Below are 20,474 nucleotides of genomic sequence, written 5' to 3'. Positions count from 1 at the left end.
TCAGAGGCACAGTTATCACGGAACTTGCAACAGTTGGTGCCCGGCGACAGGCAGGTTGGAAGTAATAAATGGGGCTGATTTAAGAAACAAAAAACCCCGGGAAGGGAAAGGGAAGGGCAGCCGTGGCTTTGGGGACAGAGCGGCGGCGGTGCCGGGTCGCAGGGACTGAGCTCCAGCCGGGGGAAGGCGCCTTCCTGGGCGGCCAGAGGAGGCGGCGGCCACCGCCAAAGACCGCGGGGACGGCAGCCCGGCCGGCCCCGCCACAGAGAGTGCCCGCCAGGTGCGCTCCCAGGTCGCCGCCAGGGCCACGGGGAGGTGAGGCTGGCCCTGCCCCCGCGCCGCCCCCGGCGGGAGGCGCGACGCCCAGGCCGCGGGTGCGTGCGCGGCCCCGGGCGACGCGGCTGGGCGTGCGCGGGGCCGCGGTGGAGGCAGGGCCGGGCGGGCGGCAGAAGATGGCGAGGGTGTGTAGGCGGCAGCAATGCTCCGTTGAGAGACGCGGCTTTCGGCAAGAACTGGACTCGTGGCGCCACAAGCTCATTCACTGTGTAGGTGAGACTCTCGCCCGGCCGCCTCCGGCTCTCGGGCCGCCCCGCCGCCGGCCACCCCGGACGTGGGAGGGAGCCGGGGGAGAGGCAATTGCCGCTCCGGCCCGCCCGCCCGCCCTCTTTGGCTTGAGCGTCCCCCTCCCCCACCCCCCGGAGCGCGCGCGCGCGCCATCTCCGGGCGGGCTCTCCGGGGCTCGGGCCGGGGTGCGCGCGCCTGCCCCTCCCCACGCACCCTCCCCGGGGCGGGCTCTCAGGCGGGAGCGCGAGTCCCTCCTTTCCCCACGCCCCTCCCCGTCCGGGGGCCCGGCGCCGCCGCGAGGTTATTGTGGAGATTGGCCCCACGGTGCTGCCTCTCGGCCGGGGGCGCCGCCGCGGGCCCCGCAGAGCCCAGTGTGGGTCCGGGGGCGCGTGCTGAGCCTCCGCTCAGCTCTGGCCTCGGCTCTGGCCGGCGACTTCAGCCCCCCGCGCCGCCCCTCCCCCACGCGCAGCGACGGCGCGCGCCCCCGGACCCCGCGTGCACGCGCGGCGGGCAGGCGGGCGCCGGGCGTTCGGGCGTGTGCGAGGCGTGAGGTGGAGATGGGGGCGGAGGGAGCCGGAGCTGTCACAGGCCCCGGGGCCGCCTGAGCGAGCCAAGTGGGGTGTCATGGCCGCGGGGGGCAGCGGCTGCACTTCCTCTGCGGGCGGCGGCGGCGGCGGCGGCCGGGGAGTTAATCCTCGACGCTCGGGTCGGTGTGTGTGTGTGTGTTCCGTGTGTGCGCGGCGAGGAGGAGGGTGAGGGTGGGACCGGGTCCGACCGAGAGGAGAAGTCGCTCTTGTGCCCTCCCGGGGGCTTTGCCGGAGCCGCCGCCGGGCCGAGAGCCTCGTCCGCCCGCCGCCTCCCGGACCTTGGGCCGCCCCGGGTGGCTTTTTTCCCCGCGGGCTGAAGGGAGTGTGGACGGGGTCGCTCCGGGAGGGGCCGGGGGGCCGAGCTGCGCCTCTTACACTCTGTGTTTTGTCTGTTTTTCTCTCCCAAGGTCCCGTTTCCCTCTGTGCGGCGGCCGGCGGGACTATAAGGGCTTAACTCATATATTTAACCCCCCTCCAAAAAGTAAGTGGCCCGCGTGGTGTCTCCGCTCCGCCCGCCGCCCCCTGGCCCCCGTCCGTCCCTGTGTCTTACTCGCCTGTCCCCCAGTATTGTTATTTCCCCGTCTTTGCTTCGCTGCTGCTGTGTGGGGAAGCGCTCGCTGTCGTCCTCCGTCCCCCACGCCCAGCCCTCGGGGAGGCCCAGAATTCCAGCCCCCTCCCCACCCTTGGGGGATATTCTGGGGAACCAGGTCTTCCCGACAGAACGTAGGAGGTTCTGTCCGTTCTCTCGGCCCCCTCATCCCCTCCTGCCCGACAGGGATTCGTTGGAGGAATTATGCAAATCCTGCTTTCTGGTGTCCATTCAGCGGCAATTTCATGCGGTGAGAAGTTCTCTTTGTTGTGCGAGGGGGAGAACAGACACTGATTTAATAGACATATCTGTTGGGGGGAAGGGTGGAGGGGGTGCTGGAGAGGCTCAGTTTGGAAGAATTACAGCACTTGGTTCGCTCCGTGTCTTTGTGTTGGAGCCTTCTGGCTTGACAGGAGGGGTATGCCCTTTACAATGTCCCACAAGGGATGTTTTCTGTAATAGATTATAAAGCAAAACTGAAACTTTAAACAAGTCAAAAATATGGTAATCTTTGCTTAGAGGATATAAGCCTTTCCATCTCTGCAGTGTTTCATTAGAAAAATGTATGTGGATTTTAAAGATTTAGACTAACATGAAAATTAATATAAGCAACAATGGTTTACGGTATCTGATCATATCACTTTAGTTGTCCAAAGGTTACATGTATATTTAAGAACGTATGCTTGTGTAAATAATAAAGGCGTGAATCAGTTTTTTTGGTGTAATTTGTCTTGTGGATATATTTTAAAATTTCCCTCCTGCCAATCCAATCCCAGCGCTGCCCTACAGGAATCCGCCTTTGGGATCAGTTATTTGCTCTGCTCTGTCTCAGCTCATTTTATTCTTTCAAATCTATCATACATTTACTGAAATGTTATGTCTGCTTAAGCATTTTTTGACTTATGTATTATTTGTAACCATCATATAAGAGAGTTTATAAAAGGCATTTTAAGTTTTAAGAAGCATGAAATTAATGAGTTTTCAGGATTGTGAGTTAATATAAAATCCTGAAATTATTTTGAAGAATCTTTAGTTTTTGTATTTGCTTCACTTTTTTGCTGATTGGGTTTTTTTAGTAGGACTTTTTCATTTTTAAAAGATTTTGGAATTGATGACTATGATCCTGTAGATTTCTTAAGTCGCTGTTGCTTTAGATGGTTTTAATGGGTTGTTTGTCTTATTTTAATCTGTTTGCTTTGAATCCTTGCCTTTTGCCTCAGGCCCCCTTTTTATTAGTCATTGCCAGTGTTAGTGGTCAGTTACTGCTTGCTGCTTGACAAGGCTTTTTTATTTAAATGACTAATCCTGTAAATAATCTGAATTGAATATCAAATTTAAGATTCATTTTTTGAAGGAGGATATTAATCTGGTGATCAGTTTTCTTAAAACCTACCTTTAACTCCAAATTTCCACTTTCAAGGTAGTAAAGTTCAGGAGATTAATTTAGAGTCCAGAGTACAGAGCAGTATTTTAATCTAAGCAGTAATATATATAGTTGATAGTCTCCCAACTAGAATCAGTTTGGTCTCATATTTTCTCTTTTATTATGTGTAATTTTGTGCTTTGAGAGGACAGTTGTAAGGAAATCAACTGTAGTATGAACTTTCTGCATTTTAAAGGGCTGGCAATGATTCTTAACACACAGTCCAAATGACAACCATGTATGTTTGTCACTAGCAGATGTAATAATTTATTTTAATGGGATAGGTTCTTAACAGTAACCTTATAATTGATTCTGTTTACTGATTATCTTAATACTTTGGGGTCATTTGGTTTCTAAGTGGATATTTAATTTATAGAAGTCTGGATTAAAAGTGATTCTCATTTCCAAAATCGAATTCTCCTACTTTTTTGTTGGGGGGGGGAGAAGGGAAGAGCATATCTGGATTGTGGTAGTGGAGGTAGAGGTGGAGGTGTTGGAGCTTCTATTACTAGGCTTTAGTTGAGTTGGAGTTAGTAGCAGGTTCAGACAAGTGATTATGATCAAGATGAATATTTGGTCACCAGGTGATTATTGAAGCGTCTTCTGGGACAAGGATGGTCAGTCCATATTCCAGAAAGATTGAGATTCTCTCTGCTGCCTAGTATGATGTAACCTATTGCTTGGCTGCTCCTCATCCTTGCTGTATTCTCAAGCTCTTCCTGATGTAGGGAAAGTTGTGGTGATTTCACCTTAGCTCTAACTTGGCTGAAGGAGGATAGCAAGATGAGTTTCTTTGACTTAGAATTATTTTGAATTGGCTTAATTTCTTTGGATGTGCTTATAGCTGGAGCAATTCTAGGAAGCATCTGAATAATGCTGTATTTTTTAGCCTTAGGAGACTACACAGGATGACCTGAAATTTCTTCCAGAGTGAAAATTAGTTCAATGTCTATGGGGACTTGCCACTTCTGAGTACTTGCCTGATCACTTAGTTACTTGTTTGTTTAGTAGTACTGTTTTTAGGAACGAAAGGCAGTTAGGTAAGTACTTCATTTAAATATTTATTAAGCATCTGCCTTGTACTTAGCACTGTGGGCAAACAAAGATATTGGGGAGGCTGCCCTAATCTTCAGGAGCTTTTAGTCCTTAGTGAAAATATAGTATATTCAGTTACAGTTCAAGGCAAAATGTGCCTTACGATGGTGCAAGCCAGTGCTAGGGGTGTTTTGAAATGAAAGAAATCTCTTGAGATGATGAAGGAAGGCTTCATGAAGAAATTGGCAGATTTTTGCTTCATGTTGATGAATATGGAAAAGGCATTCCTCTCATGAAAAACAAATGAGCACAAGTGGAAAAGGACAAGAATGAGTTGTCTATTTAAATTGCAATACATGACTCCTGTAGGGGACATATATGTAGATGATATGTTTGCAAAGGTAGGTTGTAGGATTTTCTAATGCAGGTTATAAAGTGGAGTCGCTTTATTAGGCAACTTGCAGTTTGCAGCAAATTTCGCTCAATAGCTCAGGGAAGTAATGTTTCCTTTATTTAAGGATTCCCTTGTGGAATTCTACAATAATGACACTGATTGTTTTTTTAAATCACCTTTACGGGGACAATATTGTAATCCACAACAGTGTTTCCTCTAAGTAAGCTCATTTGGAGACTGTGTTATTCCATTGCACAAAACCTGTTTTTGGAATTGCCTAAAATCAATAGCGTAGTTTTTACTACCCTTAATATTGGAATATTTTCATCCTTACAGGTTGGGTTTGGTATTTGGAAACAATTAAAAAGTATTTTCTGTGGCAGATAAAGGTATATGTAAAATAATGAGATTGATTTTCTTTCTTGGTTTGCAAACTGGGCCTGAAAGCTCAGCACATGGGGCTTGATTTGTTTTGATGTGCCTCTGAATTTCTTGATTGAGTCTTATTTTCTTTATATCTACCCATCTGTGTGTAATCTAGATATTGGGTAGATATGAATAAACAAAACTTTTATTTTTTTGTCGTTTGAAGGTAAAAACGTACCATCACTACCCTCCAAATCAGGGTTGTCCAAACTTTTTTCAACGTTTTTCACCAAGGGCCATATGCGGTAAAATACACAAATAGCTGGGCTACTCACTCAAGGTGAAGTACGTATTGCCTCACCTGGTTTATTTAAGTAAACTAAATCTATTTTGGAATTTGCTGCGGGCCAATAAAAAATGGATGGGGCCGCAGTTTGGACACCCCTGCTCCAAATTATCTTCTACTTGCAAATATTTAAAAAAATTTTTTTTAACTATTCCTTACACTTGCCCATTGCTTTTGGGATAATTCCGGTGTGAACTATTAGCTCCTTTTATTTACTGTCTCTTGTATGTAGGAAGTATCCCAAGTACAGTGGTCCATACCCTGAATTTTTTTCTTTTTTTAAATTGAGATATAATTCACATGCCATAAAATTCACTCCTTTAAAGTATACAATTCAGTGGTTTTTAATTTATTCACAAGGTTGTGCAAATATCAGTATCTTATTGCAGAACTCTTTCATTACACCCCAAAAGAAACTCCATACCCATTACCAGTCATTTCCCATTCCTCCTGTGACCCAGCCCTTGGCAACCCTTAGTCTACTTTCTGTAGATTTACCTATTCTGGACATTTAATATAAATGTAATTATGAAGTATTTGGCCTTTTGTTTCTGGCTTCTTAGCGTGTTTTCAAGATTCATCCATGTTGTAGTATGTATCAGCACTTGATTGCTTTTGATGGCTAAATAGTTCATACATATATGGACATATGTTTTGTTTATCCATTCATCTGTTGACAGATATTTTGGTTTCTACTTTTTACATGTTATAAATAATGCTGCTGTGAACATTAGCAGCATTATTTGTGTGGACATTTGTTTTCACTTCTCTTGCATGTACATAGGAGTGGAATTGCTGGCTCATATGGTAACTATGTTTTAACTTTTTGAGGAACTGTGGAACTTTTCCAACTTGGCTGCAGCATTTTACATTCCCACCAGTAATGTGTGAGGATTCAGTTTCCCCACACTCTCGCTAACTCTTGTTATTGTCTGTCTTTTTTATTATAACTATCCTAGTGGATAGGTATGGAGTGATACCTCATTATGTTTTTGATTTGCATTTCCCTAATGACCAGTGATGTTAAGCATCTTTTCATATGTTTGTTGACCATTTGTATATCTTTGGAGAAATGTGTGTTCAGATCCCTAGCCCATTTTTAAATTGCGTTATTTGTCTTTTTATTGTTGAGTTTGAATATATTCTAGATACTAGATCCACATCAGTATGTGATTTGCAAGCATTTTTTTTCTCATCATACCCTCAATTTGAGAATAATTACAGACCAGAAGATAAACTGCACTATGTACTGAAGTCCTCACTTAAGGTCGTGATAGGTTCTGTGACTTGAAGTGAACTGATGTATAACGAAACCAATTTTGCCATAGGCTAATTGATATAAGTGAGTTAAGGTCCTATGACATCTCATCAACATTATAATGAAGTGACAATGAACCAAACAATATTATTCAAGGACCTGCTGTATCTTGTGAAGGGAATAATGGATATAGTCGTGGAGTGATGAGAGGGAACTAGAATTACTCTGGAAAGGCTTCCTTAAACATCCTTTTCTATGAATTACTAAAATTATTAGTTATTTGATGGAGTTGTATAACAACACAGATATACTTTGGGATCCAAATCTTCTAAATTCCTGCTTTTCTATAGTGAGGGCTCAGATAATAATGTGGTACATTCCATTATTCCAATCTGTTCTACCCCTGAGTTTTGGATAGGAAATAAAGGTTTGGGTAGAGAGGGATACCTCTATATAGACAATTTGTCTGAATCTGTTCTGTTTCTAAGTTGAATAGCGAGAATCTATACAATAGCAATATTTTTTTAAAAGATTTTATTGGGGAAGGGGAATAGGACTTTATTGGGGAACGGTGTGTACTTCCAGGACTTTTTTCCAAGTCAAGTTATTGTCCTTTCAGTCTTAGTTGTGGACTAAGACAGTTGCCGTTGCTAGTTGCAGGGGGCGCAGCCCACCATCCCTTGCGGGAGTCAAACTGGCAACCTTGTGGTTGAGAGTCCACTGGCCCACGTGGGAATCGAACCAGCAGCCTTCGGAGTTAGGAGCACGGAGCTCCAACCACCTGAGCCACTGGGCTGGCCCAGAATAGCAGTACTTTCGAAATTTAAGATTACGTTTTTGTGTGAAAAACCCAGATATCTATCTGACAGGTTATATTTATGGCAAATTATTATATGATGCTCCAACCTACCTTTGCAAGCATGTCACCTATATATCCCCTATAGGAATTTATTTTCTGGTCTTAAACTAAAATCGGCTTTTCAAAAGACTGTTTTTAATTTTGTCACTAGTCTGAGTTTCTGTGAGTTTTGAGTTGGTTAGATTTGGTCTGTCACAAAGTGTCAGGTGTAGTGATGTCCTAAGGTTTAAATCGAGAATCTTATGAAGTAGGTGGCAGAATTAGGCTGAGAATCCTTTACTTAACGGATTATCTGTGAGGGGCAAGTTAGGAAACCTGTATAGTGATGATTGACACCGTCTAATGATTTTTGTCTTGTTTTTATTCCTTTTGCTCTACGTGTTTATATTTATCTTTATTAAAGAGAATTATATTCTTTTGGTATAATACTTAATCAGCTTTCTGAATTAACTATTATGCAGTCCAAGGAAGTTATATGTATGAAGCCAGTTTTTATTGAGTGCCTTTATTTTAATGAGTTTTTACCAAGTTTTGGGTAATGTGTGTTTTTGAATTTTAAGAGCAAGAATGTTTCAAAGGGAATGGCTAAAAAGAAAAAATACGAACGTAACCAGTAATTTAGACTTAATTTCAAATTTTGATGTTAAGAAACTAAAAACGAGTATCTTTGAGACATTTCATACTAAGAGAACAAAATAATTCCCGTCAGTTGTATCTTGCAGTTGTATTAAATACTGTTACAAAACTACCGTTTGAAGTAAAAGTATTTCTTATAATTTAATCATTAACAGTTTATCCATCACCGTTGTTTTACAGAATTTGAAGGGGATCATTTAGAAACAAAATTGTCTCAGGAGATTTTTGATTAAGTGTATGTAACCTGGGGAATAAGTAAATAAAAAGACTTGACATAGAACACAGGAAGTGTCAGAAAAATCCATTAATTGTGCCATCATTTTATATCTGCATAGCACATTTTATACTTTTTAGAAAAGTTTCACATGCATTATTTTGTCTTTATTTAGAAATGTAGGAAGATAAAGATGGGTATTTAAAAACAATTGGTCAGTTGGGAAACACTGAGTAATAATTATTAAATCAATTGGGATTTCCATCAGCGTAAATGCTTCCCTCTTATCCACAGAAATAATTGTATATTTTAATGTTTGAAACATTTACCTCACTTCTCAGGTAAAAGTAAAACGGAACTGAACTGTTCCAGAAGAAAACTTTTAAATTATCTTGGTCAAATTGCTGTATGAAATTACATAATAGTTTTCTATCTCTGTTAAAGATGATACACATTGAAACTTTTTGGGTTAGAAGAATTGATGCTAGTATTATTTCCCATGGTAATTATTATTGGAAAAACTTGTATGATGAGAATTTTCACTCTCATTGGTAATGCTCCGTAGTCTGTGACTGTTATTCAGTGTCATGATTAGCTTTTTTTTTTTTTTTTTTTTTTTAAGATTTTATTGGGGAAGGGGAACAGGACTTTATTGGGGAACAATGTGTACTTCCAGGACTTTTCCAAGTCAAGTTGTTGTCCTTTCAGTCTTAGATGTGGAGGGTGCAGCTCAGCTCCAGGTCCAGTTGCCGTTGCTAGTTGCAGGGGGCACAGCCCGCCATCCCTTGCAGGAGTCGAACCGGCAACCTTGAGGTTGAGAGGACGCGCTCCAACCAACTGAGCCATCCGGGAGCTCAGCGGCAGTTCTGAGCCATCTGGCAGCTCAGCGGCAGCTCAGCTCAAGGTGCTGTCTGTGTTCAATCTTAGTTGCAGTGCGTGGAGCCCACCATCCCTGGCGGGACTCGAGGAGTCAAACCGGCAACCTTGTGGTTGAGAGCAGTTGCTCCAACCAACTGAGCCATCTGGCCACCTGGGAGCTGAACGGCAGCTCATTGACTTCATTCTTGTTGCAGAGGGCACAGCTCACTGGCCCTGTGGGAATCGAACCGGCAGCCCCGCTGCCCAGAGCTGGTGCTCTAACCACCTGAGCCACCCGTTCACACCCCCCCATGATTAGCTTATTTTTAATAAAATCTGAATCATTTTATTTTGTCATGATCATTATCAATAAATGACTATTGCGTATGTTTCTCGTATTGACTTTTTTAAAGGGTGAAGGCATGTTCTCCCTCTCCTAAATTCGCAAAATAAAGGGGAAGAAAACTTTATTTTGAAAGTATCTACAGGGTATATCTTAGTAATAGAAAATCGAACAGGTGAAACGTGAATATACCACAAAGCAATATATTTCATTTTACAACAGAATTCATACCTGATTTAATAATATAAGTACATGCTACACTAATACGTTTAGAATTCTTGGTTTATACAAATTTTAAAAATAAGTGTACAATGTGTGTACAGGAAGGAATTGTTGAATTTGTTATATTAAGACATGCTCATGTTCAGTTTGTTGCTCTCTCTCAGTTTGTTGCTCTATTTTCTTTTTTTTATTGTCCCCAATGCATGGGTATTTGTCAGCTTTTTCCTGAAGACTCCCCTTCTCAATGTAGGCATATTTTCTAGGTCATTTGTAGGTATTTACTTCTATTACCCACCATATTCTGCTGTTCTCTTACCTTGCTTTCCATCTTTTAGATTCATGATTTATCAAAGGTAGAAGTGATGCTAGAACTTTTCTTGTTCAACCATATTCAAGGGAAAGGAGTTTAAAAAAAATCTTTCATTTGGGAAAACTTCAAACATACACAGAAGTAGAACTGTACAGTGAAAACTCAGATACATCAGCTAATGTCCATTGTTTCATTCCCATTGAATTATTTTGAAGCAAATCCCAGACATATTTAGTATTGAATCTTTTTTACAATCTTTTGTATAGTACTGTTTTCCTCTTCCCATCTCCCATCTGCAGCAAGTGGTTCATAAATTAAAAAAAAAATACGATACTGTTGAAATATGGAGAAGACAAGTTTTTGTTTTGTTTTATTAATGTTTGGTAAAAGCTACCACATATTCTGCATTTACTATGCCAGACAGGAGCGCCCTTTGATGTTAATATCAGTTTTACAGATGAAGAAACAGATTTTGAAAGACTAAGGATTTCATTCATGGTTACCCAGCTAAAGAATGGTATACCCAGGATTGAAATTCAAAAGCCTGTGTTTTTCATCTTAAACATTATAGAGCAACACCCTTGTCTTAGATGTCCCTATTTGGTTGCACCATGTTGCCCCCTCTTTCCTTGTTTCCAACTACTGAGTGCATACTTACATTAAAGAATTCTGGTTTCTCTACCCATAATCTCACCGTAAACGGTAACATAATTATTCTTTAAATTCCCTGGCCTAGAATGACTTGCCCCTTTCTCTTCAGCATTATGATCCTGTTTTGTCTTTTCCTTCTTGATTTTTTAGTTTTCCCAGTAGTATTCAGGGCTAAGTAGGTTTCTGAGCTGAATGTTTCCATTGGCTTAGTTTTATTTCATATGTTGCCATACTGGCCTTTCTTCACCATTGGCTGAGATTTGAGCATAGCCCTAGAAGAGGAAAGACAGCAAAGGATAGCCAAGTGATTCCAGGCCTTAAGCGTGGTGAGCCTTCCATGTGGACCAACCTAGTTCACAGAGCACTTTGAAGTTGGTAACAAAAGCTTAAAAGTTTGTAGGTGCATGGCCTTTTCTGTTCATCTCCTTCCCAGTGACCTCAAGTGGGATTGAAGGGAGGAACAACGTAAAGCACATTGAGGTCAGAATTCCAGATTCCTGGATTTTAGCCAAATATCTTTAGCCCAACCTTCTGTGATTTAGATTTAGTGCAGTTGGCAATAAATATTTTAAAATGTGTGGTAGAAAGGGAAGTTGTTGAGTAGTGTGTACATTCTGAGAAGGAGGAAAGATTTGGCAAATTTTTAAATGATGCACTGTTTTGGTAATTTCAGACATCACTGATCTTAGTAGATACAGAAGATGTTGTGACAAAGGTAATAGGGAGAAATTCCCACCAAAATAAAATGGGAAACTCCTTACCTCAGAAGGACCGTAAATGTTTGTAAATGTCCTTGTTGAAATTCAGTGTTTTATTGCATGATTAAAGATATAAATACTTAAAACAATTATGTGTTAGGTTATATGAATTTTTATTCAGCCAGTAAGGAAGCTGACAGACTTTTTAACTTGTATAAGTGGGCATTGATTGGCATATCTGATCACAATAAAATGATACTTTAATTATGAATGGGCATTAAGAAGTCCATAAGTGTATGGGAATAGTTACTGGAAAAAAATCTTTAAACTGGTCATTTCTCTATGAGTTTAATATAACTAACATCTTTTTTTAAAAATGGTTTTAGTACCATGGTCAGTGCACTAAATTTTACTTATTGTTTACCTATTGAAAACCTCACAAGGATTGTTAGGAGTAATATTTTTATGACACTATGTTAGATACTTTAGATCTCATTTCTGTTCTGGAAAGAGAATACATCAAGATAAACACATTTAATTAATAATATGGATTAATTTCCAACAATTATGAGAGGTACTTGGGTTTTGCTATTCTGACTTTTTAAAAGAAAAACTAGTATGATTAAAGTGGTAAAATTATTTTCCATGTAAGATTTGTACAACCAATTGTTGTTTATGTGTACTCGTATATTTACTATATAGCCTTTCATTGTGGAATTTTTATTAAAATAGATTTTTGCATGTTAAAATAAGTAGGCATATCCAGAGTCTGAAATCCACATAAGCCCACTGAAAACAGTGTCAAGACTCATGGTTACCAATGTACAATCTTATCTAGCAGATAACATTTCCTTTGGCCCCTTTCTCCTTAGGCAAAGAACTTCCGTTTAATTTTATGTAACGTATCCAAATCAGATTAGTACATTTTATTGGTGAAGGGCAAGGGTAAATTCATGAATGGGGGGAAGATAGAGAAGAGAAACTAGAATTTTCCACATTAGTGAAAAGACTAGGTAGGATTTATCAGGAGCTTTCAATCTGTGTGGGACTTTTTTTTTTTTTTTTTTTAAGTAGGTCACATAGGTGACAGTCCAACCTGAATAGTTTTGGTCAAGACTGTTAAACTATTAGGAAGATTGAATTAGTCACAGATTTTGATGTTTTAAAATCAAGAGAATGTAAATTAGTGGAGAAGACTATTCCAATGTAGTTACGTTGATAATAAATTGACATTGTAGCCTAGAGGTGTTGATCACCCAGACAGTTTTTGCCTTTTTTTCCTTTCCTGAGGACTTAAACTTTATTTTAGAAAAAGTGGAATATTTGTTCTTATTAACTGATTAATAAATGTTTATGTATTACCTCTCAAACACTATTTGATATAAATTATTTTTTAAAACTATATGAAGATGTTTAGGTTAAAATATCTTTAATAATTAAACTGTTGCTAAGTCAACCAATCCATATTTTGTCAGATGTTCTTTAACAAGTAATCCAGATGAAGTCAACTATTTTGAGGAGTATGAATATATTTTGAGGAGTATAAATATACCGCCAGTTACAAGTAGAAAGAAGGTAAAGAATAAAGACTATTAGGAAACAGGAAGGGTCTGTTGTCAAATCATGCTGCTGCCAACGTCTGGTTTCTGTGACTCAAGAACAGAAGTGTAAGTGATAGTAATGATATTGTTGCTGTTCTATTTGAATGGATTATGAAATATGCAGCACCTTTTAAACTTGGTGCTGAAAGGATTCTCACTGTCAGATGGCAGAATACACAGGATCCTCAGATGTTGGTCTAATGATGCAGCCTAGGATTCTGCCAAGAATGTTCTTTCCGGAACGAGTAACTTATGCATGCCACAGCTTTTCATTCATCTCCTGCCCTGTGCTGTGTATCTCCATCTTTCCTTTATGTTTCTTTTTCTCTGTCTTTGTGCATGTAAAACAAGTTGATATGTTTGGAAATACATCAAATTAAGAAGTAAACTGAATTAATTTTTGAAATAAATTTATATATGTATTAGTCTGGAGAAACAGATGCCTTCAGAATCCATGGAGATAAGAATGACTAGAAGTAGAAACAATGGTGGTCATAGTTAAGAGAATGAAATTAATGAGACAGAGTTCAGCAATGAAATATAGTCAATAAAATTAGTTTTTAGTGAGCATTTTTGGCTCTACTTGCATCATTGTTTATATTAAGTGCATAAATCAATTTTATTTTGGTATAATGCCAGCAGTTTTGTCTCTTCTGGCGTTTATCTGTTTATGAATTTTTTAAAAACTTGAGATGCAGCCTTTCTTGAAGTTAAGCATTGGTTCTTCCATTTGCTTTCTTTTTTTTTAAAACACCAGGTTACATGAAGAACACTTGATGAACTTCTAGAGAAAATACATAATGCACAAAAATTTTAGACATGAATTTGCATGCTTTTCAGATATTAATGTGAAGAGTGAATCCCTTAAAGATTGTATTTTGATAGGATGGAAGAGGTTGTTAAATGTACTCTGTATTCAGAAGTTTAATTCCTCACAACTGTTTACCACATTCTGAGGCCCATTCTGGAAATACTTGAGATACAGTAACAACAACACCACTAATAAAATGTGGCTTTGATTTAGGCAGACCTGGGTACAAATTTTATCTTCACATTTTACCAACTATGGGATAAATACAGAGAGAACTAATTTTATTTTCTTATATGAAATAATATTAATTGTAAACACTGTGTAGGAGGGTTGAAAGAATTGACTAAGAGGCAAAGACCTTCATCTTTGCTTAAAAAATAATAGGCCACTTGAAAAAAATCTGTTGAAGCTGGTTCATAAAATTTGTTCTTTGTATGTATACTCCTAAAATAGTAACACAATTAAAAAATATATTTTTGTTATATAGAAGAATGATTGTTCTCTCTGGAACTTAAATTGTACTGTGTTTGATCTAGTCAAATCTTTCATATATTTACTTCTCTGTGTAATGGTTTGGGCGATGACAACTTATGTCATTAATTTACATTTATCACGACATTCTACAGGATGGAATGGCAAAAAATGCTCGTTTTTTTTTTTGCCAACTAATAAATACTACATGTTTTATTTAGGTAAAAATTATGAGGTTGGGTGGCTGGTTAGCGCACTTGGTTAGAATGTGCTGCTCCTAACAACAGGGTTGCCGGTTGGATCCCCACATGGGCCACTGTGAGCTGTGCCCTCCACAACTAGATTGAAACAACTACTTGACTTGGAGCTGATGGGTACTGGAAAAACACACTTAAATTTTAAAAAGTTAAAAAGAAATTATGAGGGTTTTCTTAGTTAAAAATACAGTTCCATCTTAGGCAGGAAGTGGGAAAACCCCCGAAGCAGGAGCACTAGGTTCTAGTGTGACTATGACTGCATGGTTTTGAATAAGTACATCACTTAATCTCTGCATTTTGCTTTCCTTACCTGTAAAGTAAGAAGGTCTTAGAGCCTTCTAATTATAATATTTTGGGAAAAATTATGTTGATTCACTATGGAATTAGTTCTATTTTTACTTTTTTGAGGAACCTCCATACGCTTTTCCATAGTGGCTGCACTAATTTACATTCCCACCATCAGTGCACAAGGCTTCCCTTTTCTTCACATCCTGGCCAACACATTTTTTGTTTTTTGATACTAGCCATTCTGACAGGTGTAAGGTAATAACCTCATTGTAGTTTTGATTTGCATTTCCCTGATGACTAATGATGTAGAGCATCTTTTCACGTGCCTGTTTGGCCATCTGTATGTCTTTTTTGAAAAATGTCTATTCAGATCTTTGGCCTATTTTTAAATCAGATCGTTTGCTTTTTGCTGTTGAGTTGTATGAGTTCTTTATATATTTTGGGTATTAACCCAAATATTTGGAAATATTTTCTCCCATGTTAGTAGGTTGCATTTTCATTTTGTTGATGGTTTCCTTTGCTGTGCATAAGCTTTTTAGTTTGATGCAGAATTGCTTACTTATTTTTGCTTTTGTTTTGCTTTTGGTGTCAAATCCAAAAATTTATCTCCAAGATAAATGTCAAGGGGCTTTCTCCTAGGAGTTTTATAGTTTCAGGTCTTATGTTCAAGTCTTGAATCCATTTCGAGTTAATTTTTGTGTATGCTGTAAGAGGTCCAGTTTCATTGCTGTGCAATTTTCCTAACACCATTTATTAAAGAGGCTTTCCTTTCCCCACTGTGTATTCTTGGCTCCTTTGTTGTAAATTGGCCATATATTCATAGGTTTATTTCTGGGCCCTTTGTTCTGTTCCAACTGATATATGTGTCTGTTTTTATGCCAGTACCATTCTGTTTTAATTATTATAGCTTGTAATATGGTTTGAAAGCAGGAAGTGTGATGCCCCTGTTTAGTTGTTTTTTCACAAGATACCTTTGGCTATTTGGATTTTTTTATGGTTCCATACAAATTTGGGGATTGAGGGGATTGTTTGCTCTATTTTTGTGAAAAATGCCATTGGAGGTTGGATTGTGTTGAATCTGTATATTGCTTTGGGTAAGTATGGACATTTTAACAGTATTCTTCCAGTCCATGAGCACAGACTATCTTTCCATTTACTTGTATCTTCATCAATTTTTTTCGTTAATGTCTTAACAGTTTTCAATATACAGGTCTTTTATCACCTTTTTGGTTAAATTTACTCCTAGGTATTTTTTTCTTTTCGATGCAATTGTAAATGTTATTGTTTTCCTAATTTCTCTTTCTCCTAGTTCATTATTAGTGTGTATAGAACTGCAACAGATTTTTGTGTATTGAGTTTTGTATCCAGCAACTTTACTGAATTACTTTATTAGTTCTAACAATTTTTGGTGGAGTCTTTGGGGTTTTCTATATGTAATATGCTATCTACAAATAAAGACAGTTTTACTTTTTCCTTTCCAAGTTGGATGCTTTTTCCCCCCTCCTCTGGGTAGGACTAACAATATAGTCACGCACTGCATAAGGATGTTTCAGTCAGCGAAGGACTGCATGTGTGACGGTTGTCCCGTAAGATTAAACTGGAGCGGAAAATTTTCTATTGCCTAGTGACATCCCAACTGTCTTAATGTAATGAAATGCATTACTTACGTGTTCATGGTGATGCTGGTTTAAACAAAACTACTTATTTGCTAGTTGTATAAAAGTATAGCTCATACAGCTATGTACAGCACATAATACTTGATAAATGACTATATTATTGGTTTGTGTATTTACCATACTATACTTTCTATCATTATTTTAGAGTGTATTCTTTCTACTTGTAAAAGTTTGGTATGAAACTGCGTGCTGTGTCACACCAGCAGCATCCTCAGACCTCGTGTGCTTACCTCATTTTTGATTGTATCGTTTCTACTGTTTTGATTTAATCTCCTTTTCTTTTGTATAGTAACATGCTGTGCAAGCTTTTAGCCTAGGAATAATAGGCTATACCATATAGCCTGTGTATCTAGTAAGTACTGCATAGGTTTAAGTACACTTTATGCCTAATGATGCATTTCTCAGAATATATCCCTTCCATTAAGTGGTGCATGACTCTACTACGTTAAGTGAAATTGGTGAGAGTGGGCGTCCTTGTCTTATTCCTGATCTTAAAGGAAATGCTTTCAGCGTTTCATGGTTGAGTATGATGTTAGCTGTGGTCTTGTCATATAGGGCCTTTATTTAGTATGTTGAGGTACATTTCCTCTATGCCCACTTTGTTGAATTTTTATCATAAATGGAGTTGAATTTTGTCAAGTGCTTTTTCTGCATCTATTGAGATGATCATATGACTTATCCTTCAGTTTGTTAATGTGTATCACATTGACTGATTTGCGGATTTTGAACCATCCTCTCATCCCTGGAATGAGTCTCACTTGTGGTCATGATATATTATCCTTTTATGTATTGTTGAATTGTTTGCTAATACAGTTGACCCTTGAACAACACGGGTTTAAACTGCATGGATCCACTTATGCAGATTTTTTTCAGTATACTTGCTCTTATGTTTTCCTTAATTATATTGTTACCTAGCTTTAATGTAAGAATACAGTATGTAACACATAACATATAAAGTACGTGTTAATTGACTATGTGATTAGTAAGGCTGTTGGTCAACAATAGGCTATCAGTAGTTAAGTTTTGAGGGAGTTGAAAGTTACACATGGTACAGTGGTACCTTGGTTTTTGAACGTCTCTGTTGACGAATGCTGTAAATTTTGGTTTACGAACGCCATAAATTGTGGATCTATGGTATCATTGGATAGTAAAATTCAGGGTAAATTTGCAGTTTTAGGGGTTGATTTTAAAGGTCGGGAATGGATTAATCCATTTTGCATTACTTTCTATGGGGAAACTGCCTCGGTTTTCGAATGTTTCAGAGTCAAACAATCTTCTGGAATGGATTATGTTCGAAAACCGAGGTACCACTGTATTGTTAAAGTGTCAACTGTATTAATAGTTTTGAGGGTTTTTGCATCTATGTTCATCGGGAATGTTGGCCTGTAATTTTCTTGTGGCATCCTCCTCTGGTTTTGGTAGCAGGGTAATGATGGCCCTGTGAAATGAATTTGGAAGAGTTCTATTTTTCTACTTTTTGGAAGAGTGTGAGAAGGACTGGTATTCTTCTCTAAATGTTTGGTAGAATTTATTAGTGAAGCCACCTGGTTCTGAGCTGTTGTTTGTTGGGAGGTTTTTGATTACTGATTCAGTCTTTTTACTAGTAATGGATATATTCAGATTTTTTATTTTTTCATGATCCTGTCCTGGTAGTTTTTATGTTTCTAGTAATTGATCCATATCTTTGAGGTTGTCCAATTTGTTGGCATATTGTAATTGTTCATAATCTTTTTGTATTTTTGTCGTGTCATTAATAACATCTCTTATTTCTGAGTATATTTGGGTCCTCTCTTTTTCTACGTGCATCTAGCTAAAGGTTTGTCAGTTTTATTTATCTTTTGAAAGAACCAACTCTTTATTTCACTGATCTTTTTTCTATTTTTTTCATATCTATTTTATTTATTTCTGCTCTCTGTTACATCCTTCCTTATAATTTAGGGCTTTGTTTGTTCTTTTTCTAGTTGCTTGAGGTGTAAAATTAGATTGTTTGAGACTTTTCATGTTTCTTGAGGTAGGCATTTATCACTGTGCATTTCCCTCTTAGAACTGCTGTTGCTGCATCCCATAAATTTTGGTATGTTAACATTTCCATTCTCATTTGTCTCAAGGTATTTTTTCTGTTTTTACTCATTGAGCCATTGGTTTAGTAGCATATTGTTTAATCTCCACATACTTGTGAATATTCTAGTTTTCTTTGTGTAATTAATTTCTAGTTTCATATCATTGTGGTCAGAAAAAATGCTTGATACGATTTTATTCCTCTTAAACTTATTAAGAGTTGTTTCTTGACCTAACATATGATGTACCTTGGAAAATGTTCCATGTGAACTTGAGAAGAATGTATATTCTGTTGCTTTTGGATGCAGTGTTTTCTAAGTATCTATTAAGTCCATCTGGTCTAATGGGTCATTTAAAGCCAATGTGTCCTTATTGGTTTTCTGTTTGGATGATGTATCCATTAATGTATGTGGGATATTAAAGTCCCCTTTTATTGTTATAGTGCTCTCCATTTCTCCCATTAGGTTTGAATATTTGCTTTATATGTTTAGGTTCTCCTGTGTCAGATGGATAAATACTTACAAGTGTTATGCTTTCTTGTTGGGTTGATCTCTTTATCATTATGCAATGCCCTTCTTTATCTTTTTTTTTTTTTAAGATTTTTATTAGGGAAGGGAAACAGGACTTTATTGGGGAACAGTGTGTATTTCCAGGACTTTTTTCTAAGTCAAGTTGTTGTCCTTTCAGTCTTAGTTGTGGAGGGCGCAGCTCAGCTCCAGGTCCAGTTGCCGTTGCTAGTTGCAGGGGGCACTGCCCATCATCCCTTGCAGGACTCGAGGAATTGAACTGGCAGCCTTGTGGTTGAGAGCCCGCACTCCAACCAACTGAGCCATCTGGGAGGCAGCTCAGCTCAAGGTGCCGTGTTCAATCTTAGTTGCAGGAGGCGCTGCCCAAGGGACTCGAGGAATTGAACTGGCAAATTTGTGATTGAGAGCCCACTGGCCCATGTGGGAATTGAACTGGCAGCCTTCAGAGTTAGGAGCACGGAGGCCTGAGCCACCGGGCCAGCCCCCTTTTTTGTCTTTTACTATAGTCTGTTTAAAGTCTCTTTTTTCTGATACAACTATGGTTACTCCAGCTTTATTTTGGTTTCCATCCTCATGGAGTATTTTTTTCCATAGTTTCAGTTAGTATCCTTACATCTAAAAAGTTTTTTGTAGGTAGTGTATAGGTGGGTATTTTCTTATTGTTCATTTCAGCCACTTTGTGTTTTGATAGGAAAATTTAGTCCATTTGCATTTAAAGTAATTATTGATATGTGCTTATTACCATTATCTTAATTGTTTTCTGGCTGTTTTTTTAGTTCTCTGTTCTTTCATTTTTCTTTTTGTGGTTTGATGACTTTCTTTAGTAGTATGCTTATGTTTCCTTGTGTTTTGTGTATTTACTATCAGGTTTTTGCTTTGTGGTTGCCACGAGGCTTACAAATAACGAGGCTTACAAATAACGTACCTATAGCATTCTACTTAAGTTGATCACAGCTGAAGTTTGATCCCCTTATAAAGGATAACATTATTACTCCTCAGTTTTTGTTTTTGGTGTCACATTTTATATTGTTTTATTTTATGTATTTAATTATTGTAATCATAGTTATTTTTACTACTTTTGTCTTTTAACATTTATATTAGCTTTATAAGTGATTAATCCACTACCTTTACTACATACGGTATTTTGCAGTGTACAATGTGCACTTTTTGGCCCAAATTTGTGAAGGAAAAATAAGGATGTGCATTATACATGGATGATACCAATTCTATATCTGTAAATGTTTTTAATTCTTTTATTTATGCTTATGAGTTAAAAGTGTAACTCTAGAAATCAATAATGATATCCAGGGCGGATGGGTGACTCAGTTAGTTCGAGCACGAGCTCTGGGCAACAGGGCTGCTGGTTCAATTCCCACATGGACCAGCGAGCTGCGCCCTCTGCAACTAGAATGAAGTCAATGAGCTGCTGCTC

At 38.8% G+C, this 20,474-nt stretch overlaps 1 protein-coding gene across 9 annotated transcripts in view; it reads left to right on the top strand.

Annotated features, from left to right (window-relative positions):
• The first annotated feature begins 409 nt into the window (after positions 1 to 409).
• The window catches only part of LCOR (ligand dependent nuclear receptor corepressor), a 118,987-nt gene continuing 98,922 nt past the window's right edge, over positions 410 to 20,474 (top strand). For 2 of the 9 annotated variants that reach the window (XM_081074272.1, XM_081074277.1), the window contains exons 1-2: positions 414 to 549; positions 1,559 to 1,632. Coding sequence is in view for 1 of the 9 variants with exons in the window: in XM_081074275.1 (XP_080930401.1) it covers positions 1,945 to 1,990 (46 nt within the window). In the remaining 8 variants the exon portion in view is untranslated. Of the gene's footprint in view, positions 550 to 843; positions 1,271 to 1,558; positions 1,633 to 1,926; positions 1,991 to 20,474 lie in introns of those variants that run through there. The other 7 variants (XM_081074273.1, XM_081074279.1, XM_081074280.1 and 4 more) reach the window with 5 other exon arrangements.

The sequence above is a fragment of the Rhinolophus hipposideros genome, assembly GCF_964194185.1.
Source record: "Rhinolophus hipposideros genome assembly, chromosome: 15".
NCBI classification, from domain to species: domain Eukaryota; kingdom Metazoa; phylum Chordata; class Mammalia; order Chiroptera; family Rhinolophidae; genus Rhinolophus; species Rhinolophus hipposideros.
The sequence above is the reverse complement of the archived record's forward strand: the minus strand, read 5'-3'. Positions and strand labels throughout refer to the sequence as shown.